This window comes from Phyllostomus discolor, chromosome 1, assembly GCF_004126475.2.
Source record: "Phyllostomus discolor isolate MPI-MPIP mPhyDis1 chromosome 1, mPhyDis1.pri.v3, whole genome shotgun sequence".
Lineage (NCBI taxonomy): Eukaryota > Metazoa > Chordata > Mammalia > Chiroptera > Phyllostomidae > Phyllostomus > Phyllostomus discolor.
This window is the reverse complement of record NC_040903.2, coordinates 7,558,119-7,580,048: the sequence shown is the minus strand read 5'-3', so window position 1 is coordinate 7,580,048 and position 21,930 is coordinate 7,558,119. Positions and strand designations below refer to the sequence as shown.

Genomic DNA, 21,930 nt, shown 5'->3' with positions numbered 1-21,930 from the left:
CTGAGTTTATGTATGACAGCTTACTGTGTGCTGAACACTTTTTAAAAGTTGTCAGTAATTTTTCTAAAACTCTTACTGATTTGAGAGAGGGAGGGAGAGGGGAGGATAGGAACATTAATTTGTTGTTCCACTTACTCATGCTGCATTCATTGGTTGCTTCTTGTATGTTCCCTGACCGGGGCTCAAACCTGCCACCTTGGATTATCACAGATGCTCTAACCAACTGAGTTGCCCGGCCAGGGCTAACGCCTACACTTTAGAGCAGGTAGGTTCACAGCACAACTGGGAAGACGGTACAGAGATTTCCCATATAAGCCCTGCTCCCACGTGTGCACAGCTGAGCCCTCAACATCCCGCACCGGATAGGTAGGCAGCTTTGTTACGATTGGTGAACCTACACTGGCACATGATAATTACCCAAAGTCCGAGGTTCACATTACAGTTCTCTCTTGGTGTTGGACAGCCCGTGAGTTTGGACAAATGTATAATGACATGCATCCGTCCTTACAGTGTCATACAGAGGGGAAGTGGGGGCCCAGCGGGGCGGGGTAATGCCTGGGCGGTGGGGAAGCCAGCCGGGCTCTGGGGCAGCACATAGACTGTCTTTCCCATACCATCTTCCCACAGGTGTCTCCAGATGGTGGAAACTTGTATCTCTAAAATTTTGTCAATGTTATGTTGCCAAAATATGTTGGGGAACAGAAAATTTAAAGAGCCCTTCAGTTTTGTTTTGTTTTTTTTTTGGTTTAGAGCTACCCTTCAAAGGGAGTTCTGTATTTTAACTTCATGCAAACACAGTGTAACACGAGACCCGGAAACAGAAGGAATACAGAGACGTGGGTTTGCTTCGTCCTGCCAGAGAGTCGGCTGGGAGGCACGTGGCACACAGACTGGGCGCCCCCCGAGGGCCGAGGCCAGGCTCTGGCCAACGGCCAGAACTTCGTGCAGTGTCTGATCTGTGGGAGGTGGCCGAGAAGCGCATACCGAATGCATAGGGACACGGCATGCCTTCAGAAGGAAGCCCACAGGCTGAGGGATATACGATTTCCAAATGTAGCGGAGGGTGTAGCTTTGATTTTTTTTTTAATGAATAAACCTGGAATATTGATAAAGCAATACTAGGAGCCTATCAGCATTAAGACATCTGAAGTGCTTTTTAATTTATTTCTGCAAATAACTAATGTTTGTAAACTTCTGATCTTTGGGTAGATTGATTCAGAAAGAAAAAAAAATACATGAGAATTCAGCTCATCCTACTCAACGACAGACCAGTAGATTTTGTAATGACTAAAAGCATGTTGTAATTTAAAAGTACACAATCTGTTTAGCTAACACTCTGAGAAGTCAGCTCCAACTACTCAGTCTGTGCGGAAGAACTACTTACGTCGGACGTGCTCCATAAGTCACAGATCCCGGCAAACGACACGGAGTCTGGCAAGAACGGAATCAGCGACACGTATCGCGCCACCAGCTCCTGTGTAAACGAAATTAGCTTTAACGAAATAATTTCTAATAAATAGAAAGCCGGATTCTCGGTCTCATTCCCTGCAGGAAAGTGTCACAGATCACAAACGTGTACAAAATAAAATGAATGCTCACCAAGTGCTTCCCAAGTGTTCTACCAATACTAGCCCACTCAATCCTCACCCAGCATCCTATGAAGACGGGTATTGTTATTGCCCATATTTTTTACAGATGAAGAAACTGGCTCTGGTGTCTCTTTTTTTTTGAGATGGGAAGGGAGGGAGGGAGAGAAACATCAATGTGTGGTTGCCTCTCACGTGGCCCCCACTGGGGACCTGGCCCGCAACCCAAGCATGTGCCCTGACTGGGAATCGAATCTGCGATGCTTTGGTTCGCAGATCCGGTGTCTCTTTGAAATGTCCTTATCACTTTCCCTCCCCACTCCCTTACTCTGGTAAAACGAGACTCTCCAGGGTCATCTCGTGTTTTCACTAGCTCAGCCCTGAAGACAGCCATTTCTCCAAGGAGCCCCACTCCCTCTGAGAGGACAGTTGTCCTTAGAAACCATGATGAGGACACCTTTGCGGGTATAACCCAGATTCGTGTAATTTATAAGGAGGTTGAACATCTTTTCATATGGCCTCTTGTGTTTCCACTTCTGTGAGTTTCTGGTTATTGTGCATATTTTTAAGTTATTTTTTATATTGACGTGCAAGAGAAACATCGATTAGCCGCCTCTCGCATACCCCCAACTGAGGGGTTGGGGTTGGGGGTGGGGAGGGGACAGGGAGACTCGGCCCGCAACCCAGGCATGTGCCCTGACGGGCAACCGAAACCAGAGACCTTTCGGTTTGCAGGATCATGCCCAACCCACTGAGCCACACCAGCCAGGGCAAGTTCTCAGTTTTAATGTGGTCAAATTTGTCATTCTTTTTATAGTTTGTGCTGCTTTGTCTGGTTTAAGAAACACTTGCTATCTCAGGTCATATACTTGTAGAGAGAAATACTTTTCATATATAAATCCTCCATCTATTTGTAACTGAATGACATGAAGTAGAAATCTGTTTTTATTCTTTTATATGAAAAAGCATTGATCCTGGTACAATTTATGTAATACTCCATCTTTTTGTTACTAATTTTTGTTGCCTGCTTTGTCATATATCATGTTTGAATAGGTCATATTTGAGTGGGTCTGTTCTGGAGTTTTTATTCTCTTTTATTTTTTTCTTAGTATTACCCATACCATTTTACCTTAATTACCGTGGCCGCATCAGCAGTCTGGATGTACGGCATGGCAAATCTTCCCACCGAGTTCTTACTTTTCAGGATTGTCTAAGCTGTTTCTGACACTTTGCACTGCCACATAAATATTAGAATGAGCTCGTCAAGTTCCACTAAAAACTGGACATCTCTTTTTAACAGTCTTCGTCTTTTAACTGGAAAGTTAATCCCTTAGGTTTGATTGTGACTATTGGTAAATATTTAGACTATTCTCAGTACCTTGTTCTGTGATTTTTGTGTGTGCTTTTTTATTTCTTGCAGTTTTTCTATATATTTTCCCCTCCCCATTTCCTTTCAACCCATTTCATTTCTTTTTTTTTTTCTTTTGCTGCTAGTTTGGAAATCATAGTATTCACTTTTCTAATCTCAAATTTCAATGTGAAAATTTCATTCAAATTCAGAAGTTAATAAATGTCTCTCTCCTCATCTTGGAAGATACTCACATGAGGGTGTTCCATTTCATGACGGCTTGGATGGACCTGGAGAGTATTATGCTAAGTGAAATAAACCAGCCAGATTTCACTTACATGTGGAATCTAATGAACAAAATAAACTAACAAACAAAATAGAAACAAACTCATAGAGAACAGACTGGCAGCTGTCAGGGGAGGGGCTTCGAGAAGCCCAGTGGAAAAGGTAAAGGGACGAAGCAAAAAAATCCCCAAACGGACACAGACTACGGTGTGGTGACTGCTGGAGGGAAAGGGGCGGGGGAGGTGGGAGAGGACAAAGGCGGTAAGTTGAAAAAAATTTTACCAATCCTGTCCTGACACACCCACTTTTTTTTCAGGATTTTTGACTCCATCCTGATTTTTCACCCACATTATTGTCTTCATTGCTATGAAAACAATGCGGTTTCAGATTCCCTCATACATTTCCTTTTTTTTAAACCTAGCAGTATATGTTGCATCTAGAATTTTTCTAAGAGTCTTCCTTCTCTTTGAAGCATATTTTTAAGGAATTCTGCAAGTGAGGATTGTTTGCTTGTAAATTCTCCCAATGTTTGTCTGAAAGGTAGTTTCAGTGGCAATAAATGATTAGTGTGATGGCTATTTTCTTTCAGTCTTTTGAAGTATTCCTTTTCTGACTTTCATTTTTGCAGCTGAAAAGTCTATTGGCCTAACCACTTTCTTTTGTAGATGATCTGTTTCCTCTTGAGCTGCTTTTCAGGTCAGCCTTGTCTTCGTGGTTCCCTCTGGTATTCCTGGATTTTCATTTCTTTGTACTCGTCTCGCTCAGGATTCGCTGGGCTTCCTGAATTGGAGGGTTCTTGTCTTTAATCAAATCCCGAAAATCCTCAGCTTTCTCTTTTAATATCACTCCTCTCCTTTTACACACAGTTTGGTCCCCCATCCTCCACTGTGTCTCCTAACCATTCCTTTGTGTTTTTTCTGTCTCTGTGCTCCATACCAAGTGACTTCTTTGTATGTGTACTCCGGTTCAGTAATTCTGCATTTCACTGTATGAACCTTAACTCTGTATCTAACCGTATTTAATGTTGTGCTTAACCTGTTTAATTTTTAATATTAAATATATTATCCTTTATTTCTACATGTGCTTTTAACATGTTCCTGCCGGTTCTGGTAGTCTGCTGTTCTTTTGTTACCCATTCAGTTCCCTGGATTTCTGAAACGTATTACACATCTGTGCTTTCCACGCTCGACCTGATCCTCCTGACATCTGCAGTCTCGGTGGCCAGCCCCTCTGCAGCCGCTGTTCCTGCCAGCTCGCACCTTCCTCCCGGTGACTGACTTCTTCACTGATGCTCGTGCGTGTTCACGTTGCTTGGAACTCTTTCTGCGGAATCTTTTGAGTTCCACAGAAAAAGCTGAGCTTAAAGCCTATTCTTCTAGAAGGATTTGTTTGCTTCTGACAGGGATCTAGGGGCATTACCAACAGGGAATACTTTCAATTAAATTTTGGGGGGTCATGTGGTTGCATGCATTCCAGCACTAAGTGTGAATAAATACAGCTCTGTGAGAGGAATCCCCGGGAGAGCCTCTGCCTCCTTCCAGAGTCACGGGAGAGGCCGGCAGGACCTCCCGCAGGGCCGGGTATCTCCTGGCTCACCCTCGGGTACCACCCTGCAAGGGTCCTAACGGCAGGGGAGCCTCCAGTCCGGCCTTTCCCCTGCTCCAGCCCCGGGTGTTCTCTCCTGCCTCCACAGCCCAGCGGCAGCCCGGGGAATCCCAGCGCCAGGAGTTCCGGGATTCGGAGCCTCAGGGCAAACACTGTTTCAAGCCCTCACCTGCCTGGAATCTTGCTCTCTTGCTGTTCACTGTCTCTTCCTATTTCAGCCATGATTTTTAAAACGTTTTAAATATTTTATTCATCACTCTTAAAGGCTCTGTGCTGGGAGAAGTTTTCTGCACGTCTTTCTACTATGTTAGAGACAACAGAAGTCCCTTTATGGTTTTCAATAAAAGCTGATTAATAAAAAATGCAAATGAAATGTGGAACACAAGGGTTTTTTAACATACTTGTATCTGCAAATAGATACATCACTTTCCCTGTTCCTAAATCACTGTGTTACTAACGTATTAGCAGCCACTCCCTCATCTCTCCTCTGCAAAGGCAGTGAGGGGTTGCAGTATCCACTGAAGAGCAGCCTGCTTCTCGTGGGGCTTCCGTTCACACCAGGTCGTGATGAGCGTGAGAGCGGCCCTCTGCGTGCACCGGAAGGTGCGCCCGTGTGCGCCACGGCCCGCTCACCGTGGGCGTGCTTTGCGGTGACGGCTTGCCTCCGCAGTGCTCCAGTACTGGAAATCACTGTCGCTTAATTTGGATTCATTGATGCTCACAGCTTTAAGGATAACACTGAATAGTTACCTTGGACTAGTAGGAAGTGCGTGAGCTCCCAAGTCAGAGGCCTAGGTTCGAGTCCTAGTGAAGTTATGGAGAATGCATAACGAAGACATGTTTACGTAAGGCACTGTGCAGTGTAGAGCATCTTCCACACATTAATTTTCTGGCACCCAACATAGTGTCAGGGATACAGTAAGCACTCAATAATGGTGGAGAGAATGAACCAAGGACTTCAGTGTAGTTACTTTTTTAAGGCTATACTATGAACTGTGGTAATTCAGATGGCAAGACATTGCAATTGACCCACGTTCCGCACCAGCGCTGGCTGGCTGGGACATACTTACTGCCGTGGCCTGCGGGTTGTTGGGATGAGCCTCGAGAAGCTCCGGGGGAGGGTTTAAAGGCTTGAGATAACGGGTGACGAAAACGGTCTTCCCGCTGAGGTCGAGCACCGTGGCCGGGCACTGGCGATTTGGGAATTTTAAGGCGCATTCAGCTTGAAACTTCTCTGTGGCTTGAAGTAACTTCTCATCTTCCTGAGAATCAAACTTCAAAAAGAAAGACTGCATGGAGCTTATGTATGATTATAGGAGACACGATAACCCTGTTCAGATCTAGTCCACGTGGACTGTTGATAAGTACGTGCCCCAGGAAGTAGGATGAATGACCCCTTCCGACACTGGCATGCTCTGGAGTCCCTGAAGCTTTAATTATATTTACAATCTTAAAATTAGATTCATTAAATACTTAAAATACATTGAAGCAGGATTAAAAGAGAATAGTCAACAGACAAGCAGCCATATAGGATTAATAAAATAACATATAAAACTTAAACTGATGTACTAATGTTGATTGATGAGAACCAAGCAATAGTTCCATGGTATTTTGATGTTGGTTTTAGAGGGAAGAAGAACTCAGGAGTCTAAAATCTCATACGTAAAGCTTAAGCAACTTAAATGGACAGCAAGTTTACAGAGGTACATGGATGTATGAAAACGTTTCAAATCCGTAATCAACGCAATAAATAATAGTAATGCCTCGCACGGAAAAGAAGCGGAGCTGGAAACATCAAATGTGTAATAGTTATTTTAAGAGGGTCTCTGATCCAAGATGAGCTATGAATTCCTAGACTTTTAAACATAACTCAAAGCAGATGAGACAGACCACATTTCAATTGCCGTTTCCCCTCCAGCCACTGCTAAAAATTGCACGAAAAGAAGCAGCTCTTTAAAATGTTTTCACAAGACTTTTGTTGCTTAGTATAAAAATACATGCACTGTCACTTACACTTCAAGAGATTTCAGGACAAACACAAATAAAATTTTATTAGGAAAATTAAATTTTAAGTAGAATTTAGATTCTAGGCAGTGTTTGAAAGATTATTGTTTCGTTTTTATGGTTTTCTTCTTTGAGAGGGAAAATGCACCCAGCTTCCCTCACTCATTCTCTGCTGTCCCCCCATCTCTACTTTTCAGCATTTAAAACTACTGACATATGATAACGTTTATTTACTCTCTCTTCTCCATTGAGGAAGTTTTCTGAAGTCAGGGATTTTGTTTTGATCTTGGTTTTATCTCTAGTACCAAGAATACTACTACCTAGCACATAGTAAGCGTTTAACAACTATTGTTGAGTGAATGAAAAAAATATCACATTACTTTTTATGACTTCAACTAGAATTGAAAATATTCTAATTGTTCTTGACTTCTCTTATATTGGAGCTGGACCATGGCTTCTGTTTCTAATTCGATTTCTGTACCTGAGAAATTGGGGCAGCAGATGAGGGGGTGAGGCAGGGAAAAAGGCATCTCCAAAAGCCAATATATTGTTCTCTTGGGGTGTCACCCTGACATCGGAATCAACATCATCATCCTCACAACCACCTACAACTCAGTGTAGTGCCAAGACATGGTAGCCACCCACTGGGTGTAGTAAGGAATAAATAAATGAAAAAGGTGAGCTTCTCAGGTTTGGTGTGGGTGTGTCACAGGCTCCTACAGTAGAACTGTCAAACCAGAAGTAATTGTAATTTTAAAAAGAGGGGGAATTATGAAACAAGGGTGGTGTGAAGCACCCAGTGGAACTTCATCCCTGTTTCCTTTAAACTCATTCATTCCTCCAATTTGAAAAATGTCTCTGAGAGTCTACAAGGTTCCAGGTACCCTGGATGAAGGAGTATGACACAGTCCGCTCGAGGAACTTCTAGTCCGGAGGAGAACATTAGCAAGCGGCTGGGTGCTTCCAGTGCTTGACCGGGACGTCTATGGGGGTCAGCGCCCTGTGCGGTGAAGACGGGCAGCTCCAGGCCGCCTCCAGGAAGCACAATGAAAATCTCGAAAAAAGTGTGTCAGCCTTTTCCTGCTGCTTGGACCTGGATGTTCTCTGTACTGTATTTTGACTCTGTAATTACTGCTTCTTGAGAGCAGGGCCCATGCTGGACCCACTCTTTGCTCTTCCCTGCACCGGGCGTGCAGTGAGCACCAGTGGTCATTAGTACCTCCTTTAGGCCACGGGGTGCCGTTTCATGGCGTGAAACAGTCATGTGAAGACTAGCGCGCTATGCGGGTAGCCTAAGTAGTGCCAGGCAAAAGCTCCATGCTAAATAAATTCGGGCCAAGTTCACCATTCGATTTAATGTGAAGGTTGGAGGATTCTTAACTGGCTTGACTCTTTAACCTCCAGGTTAATGTAAATACTTACAGGAAGCTGGAGGGGTTTATCCTCCCTTTGAATACTTACATTGCGACAGCTCAGCTGATCAGGAATAATTGTCACAGACACGCTGTCTCTGTAAGAAGCTGCCCATGAGCGTTATGGACTTGAGAACACAGGAGGTAGCTCCCAGCACGCGGGTGACATTCAGGCCTACGGCTTCCCAGAGCCCTAGCTACGTGAGAATCCTTCTGACATAATGAAGTGGGCCTAAAGACAACGCGGCACGTGCCTCGTGGAACCACAGACGTCTGTAGTTCACTGCCAAGGGGATGCGTGCACACGCATCCGGACCCAGCACGTTCCAAAAGGAGGCAGAGGACAAACGCAGCTACTTAAGCCCTAGTAACTGCTGATGGACAAATGGTCAACATGTGAAGGGTGCGGGCACGTGTACCTTTTTAAGCATCTCACTCACCTCTCAGAGGCAAGAAAGAAAAAAGAGAAACGAGGAAAAACTTCAACAGAAATAATCCATTTTCAAAAACTTTTGTTTTAAACCAAGACGGTGTAAAGTAGGGATATAAGAATGAGTTCAGGCTCTGCTACTGATTTTTTTAGACAATTCTTTGAGTAAGCAAACACCTTTAAAAAAAATCAGGTGGAATGGTGCCGTAGGGGAGGATGGGGGCGGGAGGGAGACTCATTTGCTAATCCTGGGGGTTGCTGTAAATGGCAGAACAACTCCACGTGTGGTGTGGGTCCCTATTCTCTGAAGGGGAGCTGCGCTTCCCTGAGCAATCTGCAGGGGAGCCCCGAGAAACGTTTCCGCCTCTGCGTGCTAGGCCGGCAGGGTGCTGGTAGTCAAAGTGCCTTCCTCACCAAAACGCATCCCGCTCCGGGCTCCGCGGGGCGTCTGAGGCCTGGTTTGTAAGAGATCTGAGAGAAATGCTTCCCGCAGCCGCAATCGGGCGGTGCAATGCCGCCAGGGGCCGCAGCGGAGAGCCTGGCTACCGGCTTCAAGGATGGGAGGCTGCAAGGCCTGGGAACTATGTTTCGGAGCCTTGGAGGCCTCCGGAACTTTCTGTGATAGGAGGTCAGTGCCCCTGAACGGGGCAAGGCACAGGGAGTCTGGTTTCCTCCGGGCAGCCGCAGCCGCAGCCGCAGCCGCAGCCAAACAGCTTTCCCGGCGCCTGGAGGCTCACCTGCAGGTGGCGCACTAGCTGACGACTTTCTCCTGCTAAGAATACACAGAAGTTGTGAAATCCTCTTTTGTCGGGGAGCATTCTTCCGCGTAAACATGCCTGTTGGCTTTCTCCCAAGTTTACACAGGAAGAAAAACATTCTGAATATGTTTCCTTTTCTGAACTATTTCAGAATGCATGTATTCTAGCATGCTTTCTAGAGACCATATTCGTCATAACGTTAGTGGCCAAAAACCAGCATATAAGATTAACTTGCATTTCAGTAGCTTTGTTTTTCCAATAACGCTTTATGTCCTCTGGACCCAAGTTGTAACACTGAACCAAACTGCGATACAAAAAGAGAGGAACGTGCCCATTAAAAATGTATCTCCATCCGAGTCTAGTTACAGTGGGTGAAGAGTCGGCACGTGATCTACGCAGTGCAGCTCAGTGAGTGGTCAACAACTTGGGCTCACAGGAGACTGGAAACGCCAAGGCAGTTTTACTTGCTTTTCTAGGCTCTTGCACGCCCAGGGCCGGAGAAGCACCCGGGCCACAGAAGAGGCCCAGTGAGTGTCTGTCGAGTATGTAAGATGTAGGGCGAGACAGATATCTGTTAGCCGTGCCGTGCCCTGCCTGGGCGAGCCAGCATAGGTGGGGCTTCGCGTCCTCATCTCCGGGTTGGGGACTCATCTTACAAGACAGCCGGGAGTGCCGAAGGAGAGAACGTGTGTCCCATGCCAAAGAGAGTGCTCAGGGCAGAGTACGACCTCAGTATAGGTTGATCACTGCCTTAGTTCGTCACAGTAAGAGGTCAGGGCCAGCATCCTCTCCCCCACCCAATGAGGGTGGCGGCCTCAGTGCCGCACCAGCGTGTTAGGTTAACCGAGCGCCCCCTGCCTACGAAGGGGGGACACAGTTGTTAGCACACACGAGTTCTGGAAACTCTTTTTTCTAGAGCCGTTCAAAAGTAGAATACTTGTGCACATACTTGTTTCTGCCCGAAGGCACCGAGACGAACTGAGGTGACCCCTGAAGGTCACCTGGCCTTAGAATCCTCTTGCATTGATTCAGTGCACCGCACCGCCAGGGATGTGCGGTCCGCCCTGCAAATGTATGTCGGCGTGCTGGCCAACGAACCTCCAGAGTAAGAGTGACCTGCTTCTCTAGTCGGTCATATTTCGTCATCTCCCCCCAGAGAAAATTCTCCTGAAAGGGGAGCATATTTACATTTGTCTTGCTTTGCCTAAAAGTTGGCCTTGCTGATTGACGTAGTCACCGGCACCGTGGACAAATGCACTCCGTTGCTCTCTCCCTGCAGTCCGTCCGGACCGAGTGAGTGCCGAGTGGCCCTCGGAGCAAGGAGACCTCTGCTCCTGCCGTGAGCTCCGGGTCACAACGGCGTGGCCTGGCAGCATTTGTCATGCTTTGCCAGCGCCAGACAGGACTGCAGAGTGCAGACAGACCTACCTTTTCTCGAACCGGCTCCCCAGGAACCAGCTGAGGCTCGATGGTGATGAACAGGGTGATGTAGGAGCCCTCGCTGAGGCTGCGGACGGGGTCAAAGCCCCGCTCAAGAATCACGCTTCGCTCCTTACTGTAGCCCAGGAGAACCGGGGGGATGTCTATTTTAAATGTGCCATCAATCTGTGGAGGAAAGACGACGTGGTCAACATCCCGGTCATTTTCCAACAGAAGTTTGAAGGCAGCTCCTCGTTGCTGAAATGAATTCAGTAGACTGCCCAGCCTGGCATTGGAGGCCTGCCCCCTCTTCCTAGCCCGGCCTCCCGAAGCACCCACAGAAAGGGCTGTCTTTTCTGCCGCCCTCTTTCCTTGGGCCAGCGGAGTGTGGGCTAGTTATGCCAACACTAGACAGCCTGGGTTCACTTCCCGAAGGAAACTCCGAAAGTGTCTCAGTGTACACATTTGTAAAAGGAGACAGTAATAGTGCCTACTCTGCAGGGCAGTCGTGTGTGCTGAGTGCATTAATAGATGTAAAAACACGAAGAGCAATGCCTGGAGTGTGGTTAACTGCTCATTAGGTGTGGGCTAGCAGCCACCCCCCTTTTCTAGAATGTCCCACGGCCTCCCATCCCCACCTTTCAGAATTTTAATGATTTCTCGGGGCTCCGGTCAGTGGTTACCGCCTTCGTGAATTATTCTGTCGTCGGCACCAGCCTCCCATGCAGTCCGTTTCTTTCATCTGTCGCCCCGACCCGGTCTGTCGGACATTGCGGCTGTGTGCATCTTCCCCATTTGCCCCCAGAGGGTCGCTCTCAGAGAACAGAGCCCGTATCTCACTGCCTTTGGTAGCGCCCTCCTCTAGTGCACAGCCGGGCTTCGTGGACCCAGCGGGGACTCAGTGAATGTGGGCTGGATGGGTTACAAGTGACCTAATGTATGCAGAGGCTCCGAAAGGCAGCGCCCTTAACCCTTGCATGATCCACGCAACGCTGTGTGTATCAAAGACTGTCCGGTGCTGCACAACTACTCAGGGCTGCAACCTGGAATTGGAAGCTATAGAACTCAAATTATTGTTTCACTTTTTAGTGGCATTTGTGTATCGGGAGAAATAGGGAAAGAGCTCGAATTGTGAGTGAATATGCCTTCTAGGGAGGAGGGGACATTTCCTGGGTAGAGTCAAGGAGATTCGTTTATCACGAAGGCATCAGGAGTCATTTCTCCTGAGTGCTCTTCCACAGGTGAGATTCGGCAGTGGCCAACAACATGGGCCATTGCAGTTGCAAAATGATGGGCTTAAAATTTTTATTTAAAATGTATTCAAAGAGGGGCGCCCGTAGCAACACCTGCAGACTGTCCCTTTTGTCTAGGGAGGATGGCGGTACCCAATGGGCTTTGAGATTCCAACCAGTCCATCCTCTCAGAGTTGCCTTTGGCCTTGGCCTTGCTGGAGACGCTGTGGCCCAGGCAGCGCTGCTCTGTGCGCTCAGGTGTGTGCCGCTTGTGCAATTACACCGATCCTCCTCGGCTGTGTGAGGGGAGCCCCGCTCCTGTGGCTCGGAGCCCCCTGTGGCCAGGGACTGAATCCTGGGGTGTGGGAGCCATGTCCGAATCTTCAACTGTCCCGGCTTGGAGGCAACACGTCATTCAGGAGCTGTCAGGCTAATGGACCCCTTTAGAAAAATTGCTCAATTCTGAAGAAGGTTGTCTTAGGTGAGCGGGTCTCTACTGACCACTGGCCACCTTTGAAATAGCAAGGACTGCAGAAACATTCACGAAATGCACTGGACTAAATGGGCCGTCCACTGTCCCATTTTGCTCAAGTCACTTTGGGGCACCTGTCCATTCTACTTTGTCACTTTGACACGTTTTCACTTCATCCCACCTTCTCCTTCACTTCTACTTAAATGTTTAAGAAATCCTCAGATTGGACCAGTCACACATTAACAACTAACTCTAAGGAAGATGGATGTTTAATAGGTGGTGCGAATACGACAGAAAACCGGCGGCTCAGCGCCGGCGGCACATGCCCGCACGGAGAGCTTTGCCGGGCAGACGGATGGAGCCGTGCCCTGTTCCCACGGAGCTCCCATGCTTACCCTTGCCTGGAAATAGATCGTGCTGAATGGAATCTTCACACACCCCAACCAGTGTCTCTCGATTCGAGTGTGGGTTCCGCTTCCTCTTTCCCGGTCATCCTAGAGGAGAGGGGGGTAGCGATGGCTGTTAAAGCGCTCCAGGCACTCACTGAACGGATTTTGCAGCAGAGAGGGGCAGGATGGGGGCTTAGGTCAGACGACCGAAGTCACTTTCTGGCTCAGATGCTTCATGATTTTGGGGCCCCGGGAAAGCCTGAACCTCAGTTTCCTCATCAATACATTGGATATTTAACAATCTGCCTCATAGCGTTATTTTAGAATTAAATAAGAAAAGGTGTATGAAAACACCAGGTACGGCCCTGGCTGGTGTAGCTCAGTGGATTGAGCGCAGGCCTGTGAACCAAAGCATCACTGGTTCGATTCCCAGTCAGGGCACATGCCTGGGTTGCAGGCCATATTCCCAGTATGGGGTGTGCTAGAGGCAACCACACACTGATGTTTCACTCCCGCTCTTTCTCCCTTCCTTCCCCATCTCTCTAAAATAAATAAATAAAATCTTAAAAAAAAAAAAAAAGGAAACACCAGGTGCAATTCCTGGAACACAGCGACACTCAGCTGAAAATAAAAACACTACTTCGATTTTTCTACTCTCCCTCCTCCCCTTCCCCACTGATACACGTCGGGTCTCAGACATCTAAAACACAAGAGGGGGTGGGGAGTGGGTTCAGGTCTTCTAGCGCAGAGAGAGGCTGCGAAAATGAGGGCGGGCTCCCTCCTCAGGCCATGAACTCACCTCCGAGATGTCATACAGGACTTCGTCGAAAATGTTAATGAACACGTCGTCTTTGACCGACTGCAAACTCGTCATGCTGTAGTCCCCGTTCGGGGCCCTGCGAGTGGGCACGTGTGACCCAGGGGCCGCGAGGGTGGGAAACGAGACATAATGAGCATTCAAACGTCCAAGTGTGAAAAAAACACTCCATCGGGAACACAGACGCAGGTTAAAGCAGTGCTTCCGCTCAGGGATTTATCTTACACAGGGATGGGCGTTTTTTTTTTGAGGGGGGACCCCAAAAAACCAGAGTTACCTTCTGGAGGGCGGGCCCCTTGTCAGACAGGCTGCCCCCTAGGTGAGTGTTCTAGGAACCCCTCTGTATCAGTGCACCAGCTGGCGTTGTTGTGAGAGGCTGCAGTCGGCTTCAGTGAATTTTTTTTGAAACTCTTGCAACACGCTTGCCCATTTCACGATGGGTGAGTTACAAGTATACTTGCCCCCACTGTGCTACGGTGCTGAGTGTTCAGCGGTTTTTGACCGAAAACGCCATGACCCCTGTGCTCCAACCTTCCTATTCATCCGATCCTGCCCTAGTGACTCTTTTATTTCCCTGGATGAGAAAAGTCCACAAAGGGAAACGTTCTGCCTATGAGGAAGAGGTGAAACAAAAAATGGCAGAAGCACTAAAAGACATCAAAATCGACAAGTTCAAACACTGTTTTGAGCAGTGGGAAAAAAGTCTCGACAGGTGTATTGTATCAGGTGGACAGAATTTTGAAGGTGGCTCAAGTTTAAACATGTGAGAATACTTAATTTTTTACAAATAAATTCCAGTTTTGGGGGTCCCCCTCACAACAGTGTCTACACCCAAGTGGAAAGGGCACTAAACCTCTGTCCACTGGCTTGTCCTGGTGAGTCTCACGTCCACTTCCCACCATCAATTCCATGGGGAGCTTTGCAAGGAGCCAGCCGGCCAGGGCTGAGCTGGCCGGGCCGACGGGCTGCACACAGGCTCTCCAGCGGCCCCTGGTGTTGGTGTGCGGATCCTGCAAGCAGCTGGGCTCCAGCACGTGCCTCTCCGGCAGGCCCTTCTCTGGCCATAAACCCATTGCTTCGCAGCTGGTGGAATGCCCCTGGTCCCACCCACTTTTCCCACAGATAAGTGGTTTCCCGCAGGGAAGAGGTTCGTCCCCTGGAACAGGAGCTGCTCACAGTCCAGCAAGGCCCGGTGAAGCAGGCTGCTCCATGGGAGAGCGAGATACGGGGCTGCTGCAGGCATCCGTCGAGCTCCTGCCTTTACGTTTTCTCATTCTCCTGGCCTGTACCATGTGTAATAGTGGCATCTGCCCCTTTCTTCCGACTCAGCTAGTTCTGATGGTCACCGTCTCGAATTTACTATTAACGCTTAAAAAGTCGCCTTCTGTATTTGGGTTTTAGTGTGGTTTTGTTTTTGCATGTTTACAAAAGTAGAGCATTGGACTAGATCATTTCTAAGGTTGCTTCAAGGTCTGAGAAAATGAGTCTTAAATATCTAACGTCCTATCAAAATGTTTTAAATATCTATGTGTGTTTTATTTATTTCTATTTTATTGCATTTGCTGAGGTGACATTGGTTAATAAAAACATACAGGTTTCAAGTGTATGGCTCCGTAACACATCATCTGAGGCTGCATTGCGCACTCCCCACTCAAAGTCAAGTCTCTTTCCGCCCCATTTATTGCCCCTGTTGCCCACTTCCTCCTCCCCCCACCCCACCCCCTTTCTCTCTTGTACTGTTATCTGTATGCTTTTTCCTTTACTTATTCCCTTCATCCTTTACACCCAGCCCCCCAACCCCTCTCCCCTCTGCCAGCTGTCAGTCTGTTCCCTGTGTCCGTGAGTCTGTTTCTGCTTTGTTTGTTCGTTTATTTTGTCCATAAGCTCCCACATATAAGCGAAATCACAAATGACTGGCTGGTTTCCCTTAGCATAATACTCCCCAGGTCTAGCCATGCTGTCACAGAGAGTAAGATTTCCTTCTTTTTGAAACGCTTCTGTATCTTCGGCATCCTTTACGAGAACAAGGGAGTTTCAAATTTACTTAACGCTTCCAGAGCTGGGGAAGACCAGGAAGAAAGAAAGGGACAGCAGTGTAGGGGCCGTGGCTGAAGGGGCTGGGGAGCTTGGGCTGTAGGCAGCCAGAGCCTGCAGAGGAGCCCAGAGTCCCAACAGTGCCCCCGAGTTTCGAACCGTGGACATCTCCCCACCGTGTTCTCGATCGGACTCAGTGCGGTACACGAGGCAGAACGTGGGACCTGGCGTCGGGGCTCCTGGTCCCGGTCTGAGCTCACTAGCTGCAGGAACCCTCACCTTAGCCGGTCCCCCGGGAGCCTCTGTTGCCTCCCCACTGCTACAACACACCCTGCAGTGCATTAACCAGGAACATATATGCTCACCGAAACGGAAGTTCAAGTTCTTCATTCCAGCTGGGGTTTGGCCCTTCAGCTGTCGTGGTGTGGCAGATTGTTCGCTGAAAAGAAACTTCTACAAAAGGCCGTACTAACACCTTAAAATATGAAGCAGAAAACAGACCAGGAAGTTTCTAGGCAATTCTTGAAAGCCCGAGGGGGACGAGACTGCGCGGAGACCCACACCCACCCCGGGTGGGCGCCTCACCTGGCCCAGCGGGTAGTCAGCACTGGGGGCCGGGCTGCTGTGCGCGGGTGGGGAAGCAGCGCGCTTCTCGCCGAATGTCCTGGAAGACCTTGCCGGCTGCTGGAATTTGCTGGGAGGGAAAATGTTTGAAAACATAAATGACAGGGAAGTCTAATTATATACGGAGAAGAGGGTTTTTTCAAGGGTGTATGGCTCTGGTGGCTAAGGTGACAGCCATTCTGTCGAAGCTTGTTGACACTTCAGAAGGCTTCAGTTGCTCTGGTCACCTCCAGGTGGCTAGCGACAGAGGAAAGAGCCCTTCTCTCTCTCCTCTGGGCGGGGGGGCTATAAATGAGCCGCAAGCCCTCTCAGGTAGCAGATTCCTGAACTTCCTGGCCAACCTTCTTTGTCTCTGTTTAATTCCTGTCCTACTGTATTTTCTCTGCACCTGCATTCTCCAGGAACCTTAAGCTGCAAATCCCAGCTAAACATCTCTCTCGGGCCTCCCAGGCTCGCTGGGAAAGGGCTGGGGGGTGGGGTCAGAGATTCCGCGCTTGAGCCAGGATCCAGGTGTCTTGTCCTCTCTCTCTCTCTCTCTCTCTCTTTTAAATTCTATTTTAATCATTTTGTTCAAGTACAGTTTTCTGTCCTTTACTCCCATTCAGCCCACCCACCCATCCCTCCCCACCTCCCTCCCATTTCCATCCCCCCCTAGTTTTTGTCCATGTGTCCTTTATACTTGTTCCTGCAAACCCTTCCCCTTTTCCCCTGAAATTCCCTCCCCTCTCCTCTCTGGTCACTGTCAGCCTGTTCTCTATTTCAGTGTCTTTGACTATATTTTGCTTGTTTCCTTGTTTTGTTGTTTAGGTTCCTGTTAAAGGTGCTGGAAGCAACCTAGGTGCCCATCAGTAAATGAGTGGATCAAAAAACTAGGGTACATTTACACAATGGGATTCTATGCAGCAGAAAGAAAGAAGGAGCTCCTACCCTTTGCAACAGCATGGATGGAACTGGAGAGCATTATGCTAAGTGAAATAAGCCAGATGGTGAAAGACAGATACCATATGATCCTCTTTCCCTTTTAAAGAGCTGTGCTTCTTGGAGGGAGGAATGAAGGTCATGTCCAGAGAGCCTCTCCCAGGCACCTTCCCCTCCTCTGAACAACTCCCCTGGGTATTTTGTCTGAACTTTATGTTCACCAAATATGCTGCACTCATTACCAAGCTGTGAGTTGTCTATTTCTATAGACTGTCTCACCTTTTCACAGGTAAGCATTTCAGATAAGTGATGAGACAACCACAGTGGAGTATTTTAATGTAACAGCTACCAGAGAAGACCCCTTTCCCTCCGGAGCAGCACCAGTTACACGGTCACACAAATATTTGGTAGGTGCCCTCTGCACTTCGGGCCCCGCGCCGAACACTGGGGCGGCAGAGACAAGCAGGACGTGCTTCAGCCCAGACTGGAGCAGGTGGCAGACACGTAAACAGCCGGCACAACGTAGTGGGATGCTTGCTGGACTGGAGGGATGCGCAAGGGCCACAGGAGTGCGGAGAGGGGGTGGGAAAGTTCCGTTTGGTTGCACGCAAGGGCAGAGGGCTGAGACTCGGGCGGCGCAGTTCAGGGGCTGGCAGATGGGCCGCCTCTGTGAGTCTACACTAATGTGTGTGCCATGCGACCCGCTATGCTTCCTGGTGGTTAGTTCAATTAAAGTGTTTAACACTTAAAAAAATCAAGAGAGACCAAAAATAAGACAAACACCTATATATTAAAACAAACAAACAAGCAAGCAAACAAACAAACAGCCTTTCCCTCCACTATCCATCAAGGTGAGAGGCCTGGGCTACCGCCCCAGGTAGCAACGCTATGGCACAGACCCCAGAGCTTAAACCGACATGTACAAGCGATAAAACGGGGAACAGCTGGTGTTGATCAGGTGCTCTGTACTGGGTGAGTTAGTAAAAAAAAAAGGAAAAATAATGGGGTGGGAGGAAGGGAAAGAAAATGTATGAAAACGACTTGGGGAGGAGAGAAGATGCCGAGGCTAGAATGGCACTCATCCAGGGCTGGTGACCTTGGAAAAGCCACTTATCGTCCCTTTACTTCTGTCTTCCCTTTTGTGACATGGAGTTGGTGGCAGCAGTGAGAAGCTGATGAAATAATATATATGGAAGTGCCCAGCGTAGTGCCTAGAATATGGTGAGCGTACAATGAGTGACAGCTTTCCTCATTATACCAGCAAGGACGCCAGCCAAAAGTTGTTTTTCTTCTGGGTTCTTCTTATCCTCCAAGGGGATAAGTAACTCAGCTCCCTCATCTGTGGCTGAGGGTCCCCAGTGCCCCCCGGGTAGAGAAATGTCGTAAGCATAACACTGCCCTGAGCACGTAAGAGAGAAATCGTGGCTTTACGTCTGTAGCGTGTGTGTCTAAAACCCCGGGGCAGGCACCTTCTCAGCTCACACCTGCGTCTCTGAGAACTGTTTCCCACCTGTCCGGGCTAGTGACCCTGTTGCTCTGGCCGTGGGTGGTCAGGACGTGGATCAACACCTGACCCCTGTTAGGACCCTCAGGTCCTCCCTCGAGAAGCCGAAGCTTGGTGGGTGGTACCCTGGCTGGATGAATCGCTTCCATCACATGCAGGAAGGAAGCAAATCCACAGAGAGAAGCACTCGAGAGAGTGGATGCGGCCTCAGAAGAACCACCTTAATCTTTACAGTCTGCCATGTAGCTCAACTGTGCCCCTTGGCCTGAGTTCCACGAGACAGTCCCTGTGACCCCTTCTGTAGCCTAAGTTGACTGAGTTGGTTCTAGTACTGACAACCAATGGGATTTTGACTTGGGCAAGGACGCCCGGCCCCCCAGAACAACACTGCTGAAACCCGAGTGCACTGCTATAGACTGACTGGGCTGGGATCCCGCACAGCCCCTCCCGGGGTGTCAGGAGGGCTCTCACCCTGCCGCCGGCTTCCGCACCGGAATGTCGTAAGCCCGGATGATGTTCACCAGCAGCTTGATGTCTCCGTCGGACAGGTTTTGGGCTGTCACCTTCTTCCGGCCTTTCCTCCTGGGCCTCAGGGGTCGCTTCTGTTCCGCCAGCTTGAAAAGGCTTAGGCCCAGAATGCTAATGATTACAGAACAAGATTAGGACTCGGAAGGAAAGAAAGATCTGGAAAGTCACGAGACAACTTCCCAAGCTCTGCCCCAAGGTGCCTCACAGGCCCCTGAAAAACTCTCTTTATTTTAAAGAGGGTAGAAATCATCAAGAAATTTTCATAGGATGGGAGCCATCCTACTGCATGGATTATTACAATTTATTTTAGCTGCTACTGATCAGAGAAAGAAAAGGGTGCTCTCGCCCCTCCCAGCATTTCCTGCCGTGCTTTCTGCCACGCCTGCCTCGCAGCCCCTCCGACGGGCCCCGTCTCTCTTCCTCTCCGCCTTGGTCCGTCCCTGCACGTGGAGTGCCTCCCTCCCCACCTTCCTCCTCATCTGCCCATTCGGTTGCAGTTTTTCCTGCCTTCAGGGCAGGGTCTCCCCTTCCCGAGGCCCAGGCATGTCAGCTAGAACGGACTCCCTGTCTTGAGCCCCTGGAGCACTCTCTCCCTTTCTTCGTCCTCCTGCAATTGATTTACTGCCTTTCCAGACGTTTCCCGGGATACCTCGTTCTCTGGTGTGAGACAACACTGGGTGTGCATCCTGGCTCTGCTCTCTGACCTTGAGCAAATGATATCACCTTTTTAAGCCTCTGTTTTGTCATCTGTAAAATGGGGCCCGTAGCTCCCTCTTGGGCTGTTGAGAGGACTAAGTGAGGAGGCGCATCCGAGCACCTGGCACTGGTCTAGCGCTTAGTAGGTGTGGCATGGTGAGTGTCAGGACGATGGCAATGATGACGATGTTAGTGAGTGTGCTGGAGGAAGAGGAAGAGGTGGGATCAGGAGGAAGGGCGGGGGAGGAGGAGCAGGAGGATCTCCCGTCTTCCTACCTCTCACCCCGGTCGTGTCAGATACACACTTCTCGGAAGACGAAAGCAACACAGTCAGTGGCTCATGGGAGAACGGACCTTGCAGTAAATAATTAAATTCTGGCCCAGAGACTAAGCAGGAACACAGATGTGACTTTGCACCTGGAGGCCGACATGACCGACTATGCCAAACAGCACAGAACCAAGCCAGCTGTGTCGAGCTGGCCGCAGGCTGCAGTGCAGCCTTCTCTGCTGCCCCGCTCCCCGGTGAGCTCAGCTGGAGCCCTCTGTGTCCAAGAGGCGCCTGCCAGCAGGGAGGCGTGGCTCCCTAGGGGCTCCCAGGAGCTGCTGTTCCCTTTCCTTCCCAGGGACTTCGGTCCCACAGGGCACGGAATAGTGAGCCTCCATCAGCACCTTCGTGCCTCAAGCAGAGTGCACGAAGGTGCCTCACACGTAACAATTTCTAATCCTCACAGGTGTAAGGTTTACCCCCATTTTTCCAGATGAAGAAACTGCAGGCTGTGAGCGGTGATACGATTTGCTGAAGGTTCCTAAATAGGGGAGGGGGAACTGGGGTCCAGTCTCAGGTCACTCTGACTTCACAGCCCGTCTGCTCCTTTTCCGGTGTTGACACATGCTCACTTCTCAACTCACTCAGAACAGGAGTAAGTCCACTGCACGTTAACATGATGTAAAGCTATGAAGGCTAATTCTCCTCTCGCACACAAAATGTGAGAAGAGTGACATTATGGTACGTTTTTGCAAATCTCCATTTGTGTGTGCAATTATCTACATTATCTACAGTTTTATTATTTTATTACTTTAATTTTCATGGAGATATAATTGAATGTAACATTCAACGTAACATTCAGTTTAAGGTGCACAGCATGCTGCTCTGAGGTCTTCATAGATTATGATTCTCGCCATGACATTAGCTGACGCTTCTATCATGTCAAATGATTATCATTTCTTTCATGTGGTCACAGTATCTAAGGTCTGGGCTTTCAGTGCAGTCACTATGCTCTCACTGGATCTCTGGGACTTCTCTACCTACTGGTCACAACTCTGTACCGTTAAAGCACACCTCCCCGCTCCCCTGCCCTCTGGCCTCTCATAGCTACCATTCTACTCTCTGCTCTCATGATGAGTCTGGTGCTTTAGATTCCACATGGAAGTGACATCCTGTGGCGTTTGTCTTTCTCTGTCTTATTTCCCTTAGCGTGATGGCCGCTAGCGCCAACCATGTTGTCCCAAATTACAGCCCCCCTTCTTTAGCACCCGGCCGGCACACCTGCCTGCCCAAGCTTGGGACCTGGGAGAGGTAGAGAGGTACCTTTGCCAGGGGGTCCTTATGGGATACACCCCCCTGAAAATACTGCCTCCCCCGCCCATGGGTGGGGCTCTTCCCAAAGACTTCACGTGGGAACATCTTGGTGGCTGGGACCATTAAACACAGAAACATATTAGTTTAAAACCAAGAACAAATGGAAATGAAAAGAAGAAAGAACATACCCCGAGCCTTCAGAACTTAATGCAGAAAGTAAAGCAGAGAAAAAGAAAAAGAAAGAAAAGAAATGGGAAAACAGCATGAAAAATCACCATCGAGTCTACATG

The 21,930-nt window shown here is 48.7% G+C and overlaps 1 protein-coding gene across 5 annotated transcripts in view; it reads right to left on the bottom strand.

The window, feature by feature from the left end:
• Nucleotides 1–21,930, bottom strand: part of CC2D2A (coiled-coil and C2 domain containing 2A) — a 92,555-nt gene that overhangs the window by 8,272 nt on the left and 62,353 nt on the right. The window contains exons 24-33 of one of the 5 annotated variants that reach the window (XM_036018850.1): nt 21,829–21,843; nt 19,309–19,476; nt 16,377–16,485; nt 16,157–16,266; nt 13,740–13,836; nt 12,947–13,045; nt 10,857–11,033; nt 8,660–8,680; nt 5,895–6,098; nt 1,385–1,474 (exon numbers count right to left, since the gene is read on the bottom strand). In XM_036018850.1, the coding sequence (XP_035874743.1) occupies nt 1,385–1,474; nt 5,895–6,098; nt 8,660–8,680; nt 10,857–11,033; nt 12,947–13,045; nt 13,740–13,836; nt 16,157–16,266; nt 16,377–16,485; nt 19,309–19,476; nt 21,829–21,843 (1,090 nt within the window). The remainder of the gene's footprint in view (nt 1–1,384; nt 1,475–5,894; nt 6,099–8,659; nt 8,681–10,856; nt 11,034–12,946; nt 13,046–13,739; nt 13,837–16,156; nt 16,267–16,376; nt 16,486–19,308; nt 19,477–21,828; nt 21,844–21,930) is intronic. The other 4 variants (XM_036018862.1, XM_036018857.1, XM_036018873.1 and 1 more) reach the window with 4 other exon arrangements.